Here is an 18,283-nt window from a genome sequence, read left to right as displayed (position 1 = left end):
TAAACCCGGGAGGCGGAGCTTGCAGTGAGCTGAGATCCGGCCACTGCACTCCAGCCTGGGGGACAGAGCGAGACTCCGCCTCAAAAAAAAACAAAAAAAAACAAAACAACACCTTAATGTGATTTTTTAAAATTCTGATTTCTAATCTTTTACCTTACCGAGAATCTCCTGGGATGCCAGAATTGACTTTTACTCCTTTATACGTTAATGATTATATAACAGGAATCATTATCATATTGATGTAACCAATTACTAAAATATGCAAATTCACTTTCAGTATCTTCTACCCAAAGAATCATTCTATACTTTTGCACAAGGTGAGAATAACAAAGGTCACTTTATAAAATGACTGTAAAAATAGTGAGTAAAAATATTCTTCTGGTCATTATGACTCTGTAACATTCTCTGCTGGTTTCAACAATACTCCTTTTTTCAGTCTTCCTGTTTGTCTTTGTACTTCCCTACAGTGAGTTTAACTATCATAGCAACAGTGAAACAGGTTTTGTACTGTTTGATTTCTTTTTTAATCTATCTTATTTGGTGTGTGAAATTATTAATCTTGATTTTTTTACATATTTTTTTTTCCAGCCTAGCATTATATATTGACAGGAAATCCACTAAAAGTAGATCACAAAATCTACTTTTCAAAAAAGCTATTTTGTTTTTTATATCAAAATTACTCTGTGGGCTTCAGACACTAACATTTTTAATGAATATAATTAAATTTTTAAAATAACTGGTTACTAATTATATTACAACATAAGCTCACCTGGAATCAGATAGTTTGACAGCCGTCAACTGCTCTGGGGGACTAGGGCCCTCATCAACTATTGGAGAAAAAACATTTGTAAATAAATTTGACATTTGCTATAAAGATACCATTTTGCTTTAAAAAATGTGGCTATTTTCTTCTGCAATTAAATGTAAGACTATTCAGATATGCTGATGTCACTGTAATACTGCATCTTTGGAATCTACCTTCTTTTAACTACAGCGCTAATTTTACATATTGAGTAGGACAGGCTAACATAATGCTTATTTAATAACTTCTGAGATATCTTCTCATTATGTTTTAAAATACAGTCATAAATAAGCACTTATTTAAAAAACTAAATGCTTTCATTTATTCAAGGGATGGCCTTGCTGACCAAATGATACTGCTTTTTATCTTCTAATTACTTCGTATCTCATAGTGCTTCCTCTAACGGGCTAAACAAAATGAGGAAACTTCAGGGGGGAGGGCGGAGGGGGGAGGGATTGCATTGGGGAGTTATACCTGATATAAATGATGAATTGATGGGTGCTGACGAGTTGATGGGTGCAGCACACCAACATGGCACAAGTATACATATGTAACAAACCTGCACGTTATGCACATGTACCCTAGAACTTAAAGTATAATAAAAAAAATAATAATAATAAAAAAAAAATAAAAAAAAAAATGAGGAAACTTCAAATTGTTACCCACACCCAGGTTAGTTTTGGCAATAGGTCTGAATAAAAAAGAAATTCAAACATTTTGACTCAAGTAGGTTTTCTTTTTTCTTTACACTTACTATTTTAATTATTCATGTTGTTTTGAGTTCCAAAGATACTCTTCTGGAACTATACAGAATGTTTTCAAATGCTTATATTAGAAAGAGGGACTTGCCAATGGCTGGTAAATATTAAGGAAGAAAAAAGTGGAAGAGTCAAATGCAATGGAAAATTTGGAAAATTTTGGAAAAATTTCCTTTGGAAAATGTCTGAAACTAGTTAGAGTTTGGCCTAAGCGAATGAATGTCCTAAAACCTACACTTGTGGCAGCCTCTTCCCTTCCAGACACAAACCTTCTTTGTGTGGAGCTCCCAGGGTAAAAAGGCCATTGTCGAGTGCGTGTATATAGGTTCCCTTATCCATTTCAATGGCTATGGTTCCTGAAATTTCACCGAAGTTTGTTACTGTCCACCAGATTCCTAAAAAATAAAATCAATATTTAAACTTTGTATCTTAGTTTTGATACAGAGTTCTTTTTGTGTTGTTATAACTTAGTTTTAAAAACATTTTATTTTGCAGTTGTAAGAAATAATACAAAGATCTCACATATCCGTTACTCACTTTGTCTCAATGATGACATCTCACGTAAGTATCATACTGTCAGAATCAGGAAATTGACATTGGCATAATCCATGAACCTTATTCAGATTTCACCAGTTTTACATGTACTTGTTTGCATGTATGTGTACAGATTCACGCGACTACCAGCACAGTCAGGATTAGGTTTTTAAAATACAAAATAGCAACATACAGCCAGGCATGGGGGTGCATGCCTGTAATCCCAGCTACTCGGGGAGCTGGGGAAAGAGGATCACTTGAGCCCAGGAGTTCAAGGTTATAGTGAGCTATGATCTCGCCACTGCACTCTAGCCTGAGTGACAGAGCAAGGTCCTGTCTCAAAAAAAGACCAAAACAAAACAAAAGGCAACATGTGAAGGTACAAAGTGATACACAGAGAACAGTCTCTCTCATCATAGACCCCAGCCATCTATTCATGCCTGCTTTCCAGAGGCAATGCCCATGATAACATTTCTTAGAAATGCCCCTACAGGAAGACTTTCTAGCATAGCAATCTTTTTTTTTTTTTTTTTGGAGACGGAGTCTTGCTCTGTTGCCCAGGCTGGAGTGCAGTGGCACGATCTCGGCTCACTGCGACCTCCGCCTCCCAGGTTCAAACAATTCTCTGCTTCAGCTTCCCGAGTAGCTGGGGCTACAGGTACCCGCCACCACGCCTGGATAATTTTTTTGTATTTTTAGTAGAGATGGGGTTTCCCCATCTTGGCCAGGCTGGTCCTGAACTCCTGACCTCGTGATCCACCTGCCTCGGCCTCCCAAAGTGCTGGGATTACTGCACCTGGCCAGTAATCTTAACTATGATTTTAGATTGAAAGCAAAATGAGCAGAATCTATGTCTATGTATACTAATTTCCAATTTGCCAACAGAAATGTTAGACCCTAGGAACAATTAGTTAAGTAGTTGTTATAAAAGTTTATATCTTAATGTTAAAAAATATCCTCAAACCCCCTCCTAAATTATACTTTAGCTAGAGCAGAAATAAGTCAATCATTAACAGGATATGACATATTAAGGAATTCTCCTTCATTTTACATGGTCTGATAATGACATAGTATAATGTATAAAAGAACAAAACAGATGACGAGGGAAAGACATACCATGTTAAGAAATGCACATTTACATACTTATGGGTAAAATGACATTCATCTGTGATTTTACTTAAAATTTCTAGGGAAAAATGTGTGTGTGGGTGTGTGTGTAAATGAAATGAGACTGGCAAAATACTGACAATTAATGCTGGGCCCTGGGCACATGGGGGACTCATATTCTTCTATGTATGGATTAGTTTGGATATTTCCATAATAAAAAGTTTTAAAGATTCAGTTAATTCCACTGTACAAAATTTTCTATTCAACTAAACATTTCACGCTTTTCATAATAAATTTTAAAATACATAAAATTTTAGCTAAAATGAAGTTGGATCCTTACCTAACACCAAATACAAAAAGTAACTTAAAATAGACCAAAGACCTAAATGTAAGAGCTGAAGTTAGAAACCTTTTAGAAGAAAATGGGAAAAGCTTCATGACCATGAATTTGGCAATTATTTCTTGCATAGAACATCAAAGGTACAGGAACAAAAGAAAATACAGACAAACTGGACTTCATCAGAATTAAAACCTTTTGTGCATCAAGAACCACTGTCAACAGAGTAAAAGGCAACCCAGAAAATGGAGAAAACATTTGTAAACTGAATATGTTATAAGGAATTAATATCCAGACTATATAGAGAGCTTCATAAAGACAAACATCACAATTCAAAACTGGGCAAAGGATGTACACAGACATTGCTCCAAACGTGATGTACAAATGGCCAATGAGCACTTGAAAAGATGATCAGCATCAATAGTCACCAGGGATATGTAAATCGAAATCACAATACAATACCACTTCACACCCATGAGAATCGCTAGTATCAAAAAACAACAACAACAACAACAACAAAAACCAAGAAAAACAGAAAAACAAATGTTGGGCAGGATGTGCAGAAACGGAAACCCGATGCAATGCTGCTGGGAAGGTAAAACGGTGCATGTATTTAAATGCCACTGAAGTGTATACTTAAAAATAGAAAAACTGGCAAATCCTATATTCTGTATATTTTACCTCCACACACACACAAAACCAATGGAGAAAAAGAAAATCAAAATTAAAATTTCAGCCAAAGATGATTAGAAAGCAGTAAAACTAGCAGCAATTTAGATGCCTGAGTTGTCTTATAGCTACAATTGTTTTCAATAAAAGAAATAACGCTTTATTCAGAATCATTATGAACAATGTAATGATTAGCAAGTCTTTCTTATAAATGTAATAGTTAATGATTTTAGGTTCATTTTATTTATTTTGTATGTTCTATGCCATGTTGATCAACTACACTTAATACTAAATAAAATCATTTAAATATAGTATCTCATTAATGTTTTGCAAATGAAAAGGAAATTTCTGGCAGACAAGCTCCTCAAAATTTTCACACTCTGTCCAAGTAGGGAAATGATACGTAACATTACTTACAATATTGTGAACTGAAAAAGAAATTACTTTGAGCAGATGCCAGTATTTTTTCTCAATGGGATTTCAAAGAATAAGAAAGCTAAACATAGTATCATCAAGAATTACACGTGAGCTATTCTGCCTATTTTCTGCAAGCGGCCTACATTCAACCTTCGGAAGTATGCGTGTACGTTTAACGACTAAATTACAGAACATAACACTCATCAGTGCCACTCGGGGGGTTTCAGCTGTGAAAGAGCAGTGGACCCTAAGAACAGTGGGCATGGAAGTTGCCTGTCTCTACATCAGGTTACAGCTCAAGCTGTGTCTATGCTGCAGATGCCTAAGCTGAATTTGAGAATCCGCTCTAAAACATTACTTGCTATTTAGACACAGGCTTAAGTTATCTCCTTTTAAACCTTAGGCAGATGGTCAAATATCCCTGCTGTGTTGTCTCACAATGCGTAACAAAGCTTTTCGCATATTTTCACATAGTTTGGGATGTTTACATGTCTGGCATGCCTGTAATCCCAGCACTTTGAGAGGCAGAAGCAGGAGAATCACTTAAGCCCAGGAGTTCAATATCAGCCTAGGCAACAAAAGGAGACCCCCACCTCTACAAAAAAATTAAGAAATTAGCGATTGTGGTGGTACAAGCCTGTGATCCCAGCTACTCAGAAGTCTGAGGTGAGAGGACTGCGTGAGCCCGTGAGGTTGAGGGTACGCTGAGCCATGATCACGTCACTGCACTCCAGCCTGAGCAACAAAGCAAGAGCCTGTCTCAAAAAAAAAAAAAAAAAAAAAAGAAAAAAAGCAAACAAAGGCTCGATGCACCTTTGTCATGGCTGATGAGACATGACCAGGGCACCCCTCACTCCAGCATCAAGGCTGTGTGACAGCTCCCCTCACCTTCTGACTAACCCAGGGCCTCTGTGCCAAGGGCCCCCTTAAATCTCTACCTTCATTATGTGCTTGGCATAAAGGAATGATATATCTTAGATTTGGAAATGGAATTTTCTTCCCTAATCTCACTGTAGTCTAAGTATCCTTCACAGACCTTCTATTAACCCATAGCTTACTCAGCTTTAGTTCCTGGGTAAATAAAATATACATGTTTTGCAAACTACGGTGTTATAAGTCCACTTGCTTCTTACTCTAGCAGAGCTCAGTGAAACTTTGCTTACAGACACACACATGTGCGTTTTTATTAATGTCACACTTGGTTTTCTCCATGTGAAAGAGAATTTCTTTCATCCTATTTACTAATCCCTTCAGATCCTTGTGAGGAACCAACAGAGCAACTTCAAAAACTTAACAGGTTTTCTTTCCCTTCACAAATAGGCACATGCTTACTTATATGGTAAGTTTAGAAAATCCACAATGCAAAAGAAGGTGGAAGGACAGAGAAAAAGACACAGAAGGACTTCCTCTTCCAGCCAAGATGGACTTGCCCTCCCACGACGACCAACGAGAAGACTGAAACTGGATAGAATATTTGAGAAAACTGTTTTCGGGGATTGGAACACAGGCCCAACAGGACTGTGATATCTGAGAACAGGAAAACACAGGAGGCAAATCTCACACACACTTCTGTTTTCTGCCCAATGGCAGTTTCTTGACCACACGGAGAGGTAGAGACCTCCAAGAACGAGGCAATGTCACTGAGCTGAGAATCTTGCAGTGCTAAAACGTTGGGAGTTTATGGAATAAGGTACTGGAGAAGAGGGAACTACACAGAGGTGAGGCCTCAAAAGAGTATGCAAAAGTTCTCTGCAGGTCTGTGGCCAAGGGCTGGGGGGAGCGCATGCAGAAGGCAGGCTCCACAAGGCCTCTGCAGAGCGGCTGGCACTGCTGAGGGCTGAGTGGAGACGCCAGAGATCACACAAATTTGAGACGCAGCAGAGTGGAGAGAACTCACCAAGTATACAACGCACATGTTGTTGAGGCCCATGAGGATGGACCTTTCCTAGAGTAAGAGTCACAGTCTAAGTCTACGTGCAAAACCCTAATAAATAAGTACAAACAAAGTCCCAGGCTTGACAGAAGCAACAGGGTGGTCAAATAATTTAACTAGGCATCAAGACATTTAATAGAAATAAAGGTTAAAATATTACGAAAATGAAAGACTGAATTTATAAGGAAGACTTAATTCTAAATGTGTACACATGAGAGCTTCAAAATACTTTAAGCAAAAACTGCTCAAGTAGGCAGATCTAGAATTACAGTTGGAGATTTTCACATAATTTTCAATACGTTGTAGGATTAGTACAAAGTCAGTACGGACACAGAAGATGTGGCTAGTCACGGGATAACTGACATCTAAAGAACACTGAACCGGCCAGGCACCCTGGCTCACGCCTGTAATCCTACAACTTTGGGAGGCCGAGGCAGACGGATCACCTGAGATCAGGAGTTTGAGACCAGCTTGGCCAATGTGGTGAAACCCCGTCTCTATTAAAAATATAAAAAGAATTAGCCGGGCCTGGTGGCAGGAGCCTATAATTCCAGCTACTCTGGAGGCTGAGGTAGGAGAATCACTTGAACCTGGGAGGCGGAGGTTGCAGTGGACTGAGATTGCGCCACGGCACTCCAGACTGCTGGGCAACAGAGTGAGACTCCATCTCCAAAAAAAAAAAAACAAAATAAAAACCCTGAACCAACATCTGCAGAATACACATTCTTTTCAAGTGCACATGGAAATTTACTAAGAAAATATGTTCTCCAACCATACTATGAATGAATTAGAAATCAGCAACAATAACGTATCTATAGTATCTCCATGTAGTAGAAATTAAAAACAATACACTTTTAAATAACTCATGGGTCCATGAAAAGAAAAATCACAAGGAAAACTAGATAATATTTTGAATGGAATGAAAATGAAAACAAAATGTGTTGACTATAACTAAAACTAAAGTGGAATGAAGAGCTCTAACTCCCTTCTTAAGAAGTTATAAAACAAGACCAAAGTAAACTGAAAATAAGTTAAACAGAGGAAAAAAAAAGATTGATAATAAATGAAATAGAAAATGAAAAAGAGAGAAAATAAGTAATACAGAAACAAGTTTGTCCAACCTGAGGGCTGCATGTGGCCCAGGCCAGCTCTGAAAGCAGCCCAACACAAATTCATAAACTTTCTTGAAACATTATGAGATTTGTCTTTTTTTTTTTTTTGGCTCATCAGCTTATCGTTAGTGTGTTTTATGTGTGGTCCAAGACAATTCTTCTTCCTCCACTGTGGCCCAGGGAAGCCAAAAGACTGAATACCCCTGTACTGAAAGATCATTAATGATCTAAAATAAATGATCTTATAAAGATAAACAAATTGATAAACCTGCAGCTAGACTGACTGATCCAGGAAAAAATAGCAAAAACATAAATTACCAATATGAAGAGACTGCAATACAGATTAGATTCTACAGACATTAAAAGGATATTAAAGGACTATTCTGAACAATTTTCTGCCAATAAATCCAACAACTTAGATGAAATGAAATTTTCTTAAAAGACACAAATTACCAAAACTGACACAACAGAAAAATCTGAAAATATCTCTTAAAATTTTTAAATTTTCCCACAAAAAACTAAAACCAAACCAAATAAAACCCTCTAGGTTCAGACGACTTCACTGGTGAATTCTATCAAACATGGAAAGAAGAAATCATACCCATCTTACATAGGTATTTCCAAAAACAGGGAAGGAGACAGCACTTCCCATCTCATTTTATGACACCCAATATCACCTTGACACCAAAATCAAATAAAGACATTACAAGAAAAGGAAACAGAAGTCAATATCTCCCATCAACACCAACATAGAAAGTCAAAAAAAAAAAATCATATCTCGCAAAATCCCGAAGGACAAGGCACCACAACCATGTGGGGTTTACCTCAGGGATGTAAAGTTAGTTTAAAAGTTGAAAACGAAACCAATGTAATTCATTGGCAGAAAGAAGAAAGCTGTATAATCATCTCAACAGATAAAGAAAGAGGCATTTGACAGCATTAAACACCGTTATGATAAAAACTCCCAAGAATCTAAGTTTAAAAAGAATGTCCTCATTTTGACAAAGGTTTTCTCTGCAGATCCTACAGACATCATACCACATGGTGGACTACTGAAAGCTTTCTGCCTAAGCTTGGCAACAACGCAATTATGCCCAATCTCATGACCTCTGTTCAACACTATGGAAGTCCTGGACAGTATAAGAAACCAGTAAAAAGAAAGACAAGACATAAGGATTAGAAAGAAAGAGGTAAAACGATAGTCACAGGAAACATTGCAAATTTCTTAGTTTTCTATATAAACAAACCTCTAGAAGTAATAAGTGAAACAGACTTATCCGATTACAAAGTCACTACACAAAAATCAATTGTATATCTACATACTGACAGCAAACAATTGGAAAATCAAACTCAAAAGTTCTATTGACAGTAGTGTAAAATTATAAAATACTTAAGAATAAATTTTTAAACAGGCATGCAAGACTGCTACATTGAAAATTATGAAATATTGAGGCCCAATATTAAGATGTTGCTTCTCCCCCAAATGATCTGGACTCAATACAATTCTCCGAGAAAATCCAACAGGTTTCACTGTAGAAATTAATAGTTGATAAGTACAAAGTTGGAGGACTCACACCACCAGATCTCAAGACTTCATGAAATTATAGCAATAAAGAGAAATATGTCAACAGAAAAACAGACAAACATATCAACAGACCAGAGTCCAGAAATAGACCAATACATAGAAAGTTAGTTGATTTTTTATGAAGATACCAAAGTGGATTAACGGAAAAAGGAAACAGCAGTGGTGCTGGAACAACTGGCTATCAAGATGTTAAAAAAAAAAAAGTAAATCTTGAAACCGAACTCACACCATGCCAAAATTTATTTGAGATGAATGACAGATTTAATGTAAAAACTAAAACAATCATGCTTCTAAAAGAAAATGCAGAATATTTTCCTGACTTTGGGGTAAGCAAAGATCTCTTAGATCAAAGAGATAAGGCAGTAACCATAAAAGGGAAAAATATAAACTGAGCTTTATAAAAATTAAAAGCTTCTGACCATCCTGGCTAACACAGTGAAACCCTGTCTCTACTAAAAATACAAAAAACTAGCTGGGCGAGGTGGCGGGCGCCTGTAGTCCCAGCTACTCGAGAGGCTGAGGCAGGAGAATGGCGTGAACCTGGGAGGCCGAGCTTGCAGCAAACAGGGATTGCGCCACACACTCCAGCCTGGGTGACAGAGTGAGACCCCGTCTCAAAAAAAAAAAAAAAAAAACTTCTGCTCATTAAGAAACCGAAAAGGTAAAACTCAGACTGGGAGAAAAGACTGATAACACCATCAGCTCTTGGCAAGGATGTGACTGGAGCACTCATTCGTTCTTGGTGGGAGGGCAAAATGGCACAACCACTTTAGAAAATTGTGGGCAGTTTCTTACATAGTTAAACATTCACCTATCCTTTGACACAGCAATTCCACATCTACATATCTACCCTAGACATTTACCCTAATTTTAGAATTGTTGATTCGCCATTTCAAAAGCAATGATTCTTCCAGAACATTGGCTTTATACCATTTCATATTTTTATAAATTTTTTAAGTTACCATAATTTATGAAGATTCAAAATGCAACTTGCCAAGATTTAAAAGAGAAAAAAAAAAGTATGGAAAGAACTAAATGGAAAACAGGCTGGTTAAGTGTGTTTGGGTCAGTTTATTTCTAGCATCACTTACAGGCTACCCCGAAGTTGTATTTAAAATTTTCATTAATGTCAGAGTTCACAAAATAATGATTTTTTTCCTGTGAAGATACTTCCTTTAAGAGACAACTGACTTCTACAATTAAAATGTATACATGTTCAAAGAAAATAACTTGTAAAACATTATTTGGTTGAAAAACATTTACATTAGGCCTTTATAAATTATGCATCAGAATCTCCAACTATTAAGCAGTCTAATGGTGCCTACTAAGTCAGCAAGTTATAATTCTCTCCTGTGCTTTGTTCTGATAATGAAGTAAAGGCATCAGTACCATCTACTGTGCTAAATAAATGGAATTTACAACTGTAGGTAACATTTAAGCACTTTAAGACAAATATAAATACGTCATAAATTTCTAACTAGGAAAATATTTTCAATGAGATCTCAAGAAATGTTAACGTTTTTCAGGATAGAGTACTGAAAACTGACTCACCAACAATATCAAGCTGGGTTTCTTCATCTTCTTCTCTTTTTCTCTTCTTATCTTTGCTCTTTTTCTTCTTACTACCGGACATAATTTACATAGATGAGTTTAGGTATATTGATTTGTATGATAAATAAATACAAGCTTGAAACCTGGAAGTCTTCTAAGCTGTTTCATTATAAATTACTGATTTAGGATGACTTACATTGCTATGCCCTCTTAAATACAGTACTGAGAGGTTGCTTCAGGCTTTATACATATTATGTAAGAGTTCAAAGCAGATTGCAGAGCCACACGGCCAGATTTTAAATCCTGATTCTGTAACTTCTTAGCTCAGTGATTTTTGGAAAAGGTACAGAATCTCTCTGTCAGTCAGTTTCCCCACTTACAAAATTAGGATAATAACTTTAACTCTTAAGGTTACTGTGAGGATTAAGAGGTAATACGTACCTTCACACATTGCTGGTGCAAATGTAAAATGGTGCAGCACCCGCAGAAAACAGTTTAGGGTTCCTCAAAAAGTTAGTTACCATACGACCCAGCAATTTTACTCCTAAGTATGTATACCCAAGGGAAATGAAAACATACACTCCCAAAAATATTTAAGTAAGAATATTCACACTAACTTAGTCACAACAGCCAAACACTGGAAACAACCCAAATGTTCATCAACTGATGAATGGCTGAACAAACTGTGTTACATCCACACAGTGGAATACTACACAGCCATAAAAAGGAGTAAGTGCTACAACGATGATGGACCTCAGGAATGTTGTAAGTGAGAGAAGCCAGATACAAAAGGCCACATGTTGCATGATTTCTTTCTTAGGAAATATTCAGAATAGGTAATTTCACACAGTCAGCAGATTAGAGGTTGCCGAGGACTAGGAGAAGGGGAGGATGGGATGTGACTGCTTTAATGGGCAGGAGGAGGTTTCCTTCTGGGATGACGAAAATGCTGAGCAACTAGACAGTGGTGAACCTCTCGAATATATACTAAAAACCACTGACTGCAGAAAAGGGTGAATTTTATAATTATGAATTACATCTCAATAAAAAAAGAAAAAAACAAGGGCGATTTGAAAAAAGTTAATGTGCCAAGTGCCTACAATTTCTTGGTGCACTGGAAGTGCTACATAAGCGTTAATTATGATTATTACGATAATCTTAAGACACTTTTGTCTGCATTTTCATCATAAAGTTTTCAGAAAATACTTATCTCCTCCCAGGAAATTCACAGAGTAAAAATCTCACATTCATTCCGGATAAACCTGCCATTTATTCTGGCATCTTCATGAGGCCAGACTCCTAGACAGGGTTCTCAAGGGCAGTGGCTTCAACTCACTCCTTGATACCTTCTTTCCATTTCGCCTAAAAATGTCAAAACCTCTGTTTATCACAGAGACCAGGGAGAAATGCTCAACATTTGTATGTACAGTCAACCTCGGGCAAATTTGCCAGTTAAAAAATAAGCGGGGATATGAGTGCACAGGCATTTTTCCCTAAAAAGCTAATAAATTACTACTACGACCTCCTCCTCACATTTGGCTCAGTTTGTTTACTGTATATATGTTCTCTCATTTAATCCTCACAGTCTTCTAAAAGTATAAACAATCGAAAGTATAAATGTGTCAACGGAGGTTCAAAAATATTTGATCTTTTAATGAGTAAATGGAAGTTCAGACATATTAACCAATTTGCCTCAAATTACAAACTTAGTAACCGACAGAGGGCAGGTTCGAGCCCGTATCCCTATCAAAGCCCATACACACCGCAACCACTGTGTGATCCACCCTCGTTTCACTCTACATATCAGGTTAGAAAAAACTAATCAAGAACTTGTCTAGGAAGAAAAGAGACAATGGAGACAATAATAATCCCTAATAAAGGAAGTTACTATCACGAACTACGAGATCAGACTAATGCAGACCCACCAGGCAGAGGTCTGGAGAGATGCCTCGGGGGACCCAGACTCGTGGGTAGGGGCCACGGGTCACCCGCCGTCTACCCTGTTTCCAGGGCCGTCCGCGCGGGAGGCTGCCCCTCTCTGCACAGGCGCCGGGAACCGCGGCCCGGCCTCCGTCCAGCCCGGACAGGGGCCAGGGCGAAGCCTGGGAGGCCACAAAGCCGGCCCTCCGCGCCACGGCTTCCACCGGACTCGCGAGGCTGGAGTGCGTCCGAAAAGGACGGAGGAGGCCCCCGCCCGAGCTGCAGGACCCACCTCTTCGCCTTGGTTCCCTTGAGCACGAGCTTGGTAGACTTCACATAGGAGTACTCGGCCATGGCTCCGGGAGACTTCTGCGCGGAGAGGCTGAAGCCGGCTCAGGACGAGTATGCCACCCGGAGCAGCACCTGGGCGGGGAAGAATAGAAGCGGAGGCGAAGTAAACACTGCCTGACAGCGTCCGTCTCTCCAGAACCCGCCTCCGTCTTCACCCGAACGGTGAATGGCTGACAGTTCCACTTCCGGGTTTCTGACGGGGGGGGGAGGGGGGATTCTACGGCGGCCGCAGAGGGCCGAAAGGTGTCCGCGCGCAGCTGCTCCCTGGCGCCCTCTCGAGGAGCCCCTGAGGATTCGCGCCTCCCGAGGGGAGGAAAGCCCGCCCGAGGCGCTGCGGGCTGGCGGGCTGGCGGGCTGGCGGGCTGGCGGCGGTCTCCGCGGGGGCGGGAAGTGGCTTCGGCTTCCCTCGCTGTCCGGCGGCGGGGCGGCTGAAAGCGCGGGCCATTCGTGCGCGCGTCACTCGGGGCTGTGCGTAGCGCCACGGTGTGTGCAGGAAACAAGCAGGAAATACCCTCCATCAGACAGGACTCGCTTGGTCCATCTCCGTCAGGCAAAAGCCTGCCCTCCTCAGATGCCGCCTCCACGATTAGGCTTCTCCTGACCCCTGGGCCTGTAACACGCGCCACCATAACTCTTCACCTCAGCCCACATTCCCACAGCACTCGCGTCGTCCGCGGCCTGCAAGGTGGCGCTTAACTCTATTTTAGGGTATTTCTCAAACCTGACTCAGAAACAAAACCGTCACTGTGCAGAGATGAGCGTCTTTACCCGCTATCATAACGTATTTTCCGGTGTTCTCACTGTCAGTTTTGAAATTAAACATCAGCTTTTCTTCTTCATTAAAATCATTTTCAATCCTTCCCAGGTGGTGGTGCTTTTGGGGAGTTACATAAGCAGTCAGGTCTTGATAAGTAGAGGAGGAGGGAACAGACACTTGCAGCAAAGGCAGAATTCTGAAATTCTGCTCATATTTTTTTCCAGTAACTTTCCTGTGTTTGTGAGGTTATTCAGTCATAAAGATCCAAGTGAAATTTTTTTCAGGCTTTACTAATCATAATAATCACTGTGGACGTTTGTTTAAAATGTGTAGTCCCAGGCCTCTCACCTGGAGATTCTGATTCAGGAGATCATGGATGAGACTCAGAATACATGTGTTTGACATATATCACAAGTGGTTCTTATGGTCAGGCAAATTTGGGAAACTAACCAGGAATTTATGTTTTTATGACTGGCAGCTAGGAAAGGTTCCTAGAGTCTTTGCTTTTTGAAAATAAAATACTTCTTTTTTAAAAGGAAAATTGTATGACTAGATACAACATTTGTACATGTGGCACATGTACTATACTGTGTGCTTTTGTCATATTTACAGTTAAAGATGTGTAAGAACACTCTGAGAAAAAGTAAATATTAAATGAAAAGAGGGGTAAGTCAGGGTGGGGGAGAAATGGGAGGCGTGTGCTTATTGTTGCCAAAAGGCAGAAAAGCCAGAATGATAGCCATAGCCATCTAAAGTCACAAATAGCACCTTGTAAGTTGAGGGAGCTTCATAATCATATCTGAAACCTTTGATACACTGAGTTGTAAACAGTGGCTTCGGACAAGATTTGAGGGAGAAACCAACTATGCTTTAAAGTGTTCATTTAAAAGGCTTTAATTAAAGGAAATTCTTTGCATTTACTTGAGCTAATTTAACTTCAGGGCTTTAACAAATTACTAGCCCTTAACCTCTTAAAAATTGTCTTTCATTTCAAATGAAAGTTTAAGGTGGCCTTTATGTTCAATTGGTATACTTGTGCAAAGACTTAACAGCAAGGTACTATACATTTCTAAATGTTTACTTCTTAATTTTGCTGGAAGAAATATACTACTCAATTGATTATATTTAAAGCACAGTAAAACTATTTTGACAAGTGACACACTATTTTCCCAGTATTTTGGCAGCAAGGATTAGGCTTAACATCACTAATCATCAGAGAAATGCAAATCAAAACCAAAATGACATACCATCTTACACCAGTCAGAATAGCTACTATTAAAAAATCAAAAAACAACAGATCTTGGGAGGCTGTGGAGAAAAGGGAACATTTACACATAATACGTGCGAATGTAAATTAGCTCAGCCACTGTTGAAAGCAGTTTGGAAATTTCTCAAAGAATTTAAAATAGAATTACCATTCAAGCCAACAATTCCATTACTGGTGTATAACCCAAAGAAAATCAGTTATTCTACCAAAAAGACATATGCACTTGCATGTTCATCGCAGCACTATTCACAATAGCAAACACATGGAGTCAGCCTAGGTGCCCATCCACAGTGGATTGGATCAATAAAATGTGGTACATCTACACTGTATTATTAGGCCATTCTTGCATTGCTATGAAGAAATACCTGAGCTGGGTAATTTATAAGGAAAAGAGATTTAATCGGCTCACAGCTTTGCAGGCTGTACAGGAAGCACGGTGATGGCATCTGCATGGCGCCTGTGGAGGCCCCAGGGAGCTTTGACTCATGATGGAAGGCAAAGAGGGAGTAGGCACATCACATGGCCAGAGCAGGAGCAAGAGAGAATGGGAGGAGGGGTAAGTACCACATACCCTTACACAACCAGATCTTGAAAGAATTCACTATCACAAGGATGGCATCAGGCCATGAGAGATCCACCCGCATGACCCAAACACCTCCTACCAGGCTCCACCTCCAACAATGAGGATTACATTTCACCATGAGATTTATAGGGGCCACCTTCCAAACCATTTCATACACCATGGAATACTATGCAGCCATAACAATAACAAAATCATGTCCTTTGAAGCAACATGGATGCAGACGAAGGCCATTATCCTAAGTGAATTAACGCAGGACCATAAAACGAAATACCACATGATCTCACTTATAAGTGGGAGCTAAACACTGGGTACTCATGGACATAAAGATGGAAAGAATAGACACTGGGACTACTAGAGGGGAGAAGGAGGAAGGCAAGGTTTGACAAACTAACTATTGGGTACTATGCTCATGTATTAATCTGTTCTCACACTGCCATATAGAACTACCCGAGACTGGGTAATTTATAAAGAAAAGAGGTTTAACTGACTCACAGTTCCACAGGCTGTACAGGAAGCATGGCTGGGAGGCTTCAGAAAACTTACAATCATGGCAGAAGGTGAAGGGGGAAGCAAGGCATGTTCTACCATGGTGACAGAAGAGCAAGTGAGCCAGGGGGATATGCCATATGTTTAAACCATCAGATCTCATGAGAACTCACATACCATCATGAGAACAGCAAGGGGGAAATCTGCCCTCATGCGCTAATCACCTCCCACCGGGTCATTCCCTCTACATTGGGAATTACAATTCAACATGAGATTTGGTTGGGGACACAGAGTCAAACCATATCAAATTAGCATCTGGATGATGGGATCATTCATACCCCAAAACTTAGCATTATGAGATATAACAAACTGGCACATGTACTCCTGAATGTAAAACATAAGTTAAAATTATTTTCAAAATTAATAAATGAATAAAAAAATGATTAAATTAAAATTAAAAATTTGAGTTAAAAAATTTGAGAGTGATTTCCGCTTGACAATTATGTAAGTTATGTAGATGGAAACTGAGTTCTGTAGGATTCGGATCAATTGCACTATCTGTACTAAGTTGATGTCCGGTTGTTTGGATGAAAAGAAAAGAGGAGAAACATACAGATCTAACAGGAAAAAAATGGACAAATTTTTATGATAGCAAAAAGAAGAATGGAGGAAATAGGACTGAGGTTATAGTGATGATAGATATTAATAGACAACTAAGTCAAAAGCCACTGGTTGCAGAAAATACTGATTAATTTTGTTTTATTCCAGTCAGACAACAAAATTCCATGCCCTGCCTCCAGAGAAAAACCTTTTAGTCCTATAATTATCTTTATTCCAAGCACCATTCCATTCATTAAGTAGTGTGTAGGGTGATTAATACGTGAATTATTCACAGAATTAAGGCAGAAGTTTTGAGTATTTCAGGATGATATTAATAGTAGTCAATGAACTAAAATAAAATTTGACTAGAGGTGTGATCTTGTTAGATTTGGCAACTCAAAGTTGACAAATTTATTAATAAAATAAACTTCCATTGATGATTAATTTACAATTAGTAGACACACTGTTTCTTCTTCTTTCCCTTTCTCATTCATTCATTCATTCATTTGTTCATTCATTCATTCCTACAGAGCAGTGACTTTCATTCTAAGATTCCCAGAATCCTGAGGAATTCTTGAATGTCATCATGGGGAGCCAGGTGTGGGGATCCCCAAAAGTTGTATTTAATACTTGAAAAATCTCAAAAAGTTATATATTTACACCATAGAAAGCTATACAGGTTTTAAGTTATATATATAGTTGAATACTTTTTATTTCTATCCAGAACTAAGTCATGAGAGTAATGTTGATTATTTCATACTGATCTAATGGGTAACCTTTATATATCATTGATTAATTATTAACAAAATAAGAATTCCCCCCAAATTACAAAATAAATATATTTTGTGGGTTTTTCTTAAGGCTTTTGAAATATAAAATCAGAGGAGAGGATTAAAAGTAATCATTGATGGTTAAAAAGGCAGGGAACTACCAACTTAGAAAACTGTATGAAAACAGCAAGATATATACATGGCCCTCAGACCAGCTGCCTGTTTTAATAAAGTTTTATTGGAGCACATCCATGGATCTATGGGGCTTTCCTGCTACAATGGTAGAGTTGAATGGTTGCTGTAGAGACCGTATGGTTTGCAAAGCCTAAAATATTTATCATCTGGTCCTTTACAGCAAAGGTGAACCCAGTTTTAGAACATTCACTTTACAAATTAAGATACAGGGGATGCTGCCTTAACTGACCTCCACTTAACTGATTTGCAGTCAGCACTTTCTGGTACCCCTGTACAACTTATTGACTGATGTCCACTGCAAACTGAAAGCCTTTGAGTTACTTTTAATGCCTGTACATTTCTCCTTCCACTACAGAAATTGTATATTTTCTAAGAGGAACCTGTGTTCATTCCTAAATATATTTACATCGTTTGTTCTCGTTCTTGTAGTTATGCAATGTAATTAAATATTATGTTGGGAGGCCAAGGCGGGCGGATCACGAGGTCAGGAGATCGAGACCATCCTAGCTAACACGGTGAAACCCCGTCTCTACTAAAAATACAAAAAAT

At 38.8% G+C, this 18,283-nt stretch overlaps 1 protein-coding gene across 1 annotated transcript in view; it reads right to left on the bottom strand.

Moving 5' to 3' along the window:
* FRG1 (FSHD region gene 1) overlaps nt 1-13,314 on the bottom strand; it is a 23,101-nt gene extending 9,787 nt beyond the window's left edge. The window contains exons 1-4 of the mRNA XM_011949305.1: nt 13,018-13,314; nt 10,806-10,876; nt 1,830-1,955; nt 770-827 (exon numbers count right to left, since the gene is read on the bottom strand). Coding sequence (XP_011804695.1) covers nt 770-827; nt 1,830-1,955; nt 10,806-10,876; nt 13,018-13,079 — 317 coding nt within the window. The 5' untranslated portion in view covers nt 13,080-13,314. The remainder of the gene's footprint in view (nt 1-769; nt 828-1,829; nt 1,956-10,805; nt 10,877-13,017) is intronic.
* Nucleotides 13,315-18,283: the final 4,969 nt, after the last annotated feature.

This window comes from Colobus angolensis, unplaced genomic scaffold, assembly GCF_000951035.1.
Source record: "Colobus angolensis palliatus isolate OR3802 unplaced genomic scaffold, Cang.pa_1.0 Scaffold296, whole genome shotgun sequence".
Taxonomy (NCBI): Eukaryota; Metazoa; Chordata; class Mammalia; order Primates; family Cercopithecidae; genus Colobus; species Colobus angolensis.
This window is presented reverse-complemented; position numbering and strand designations above follow the sequence as displayed.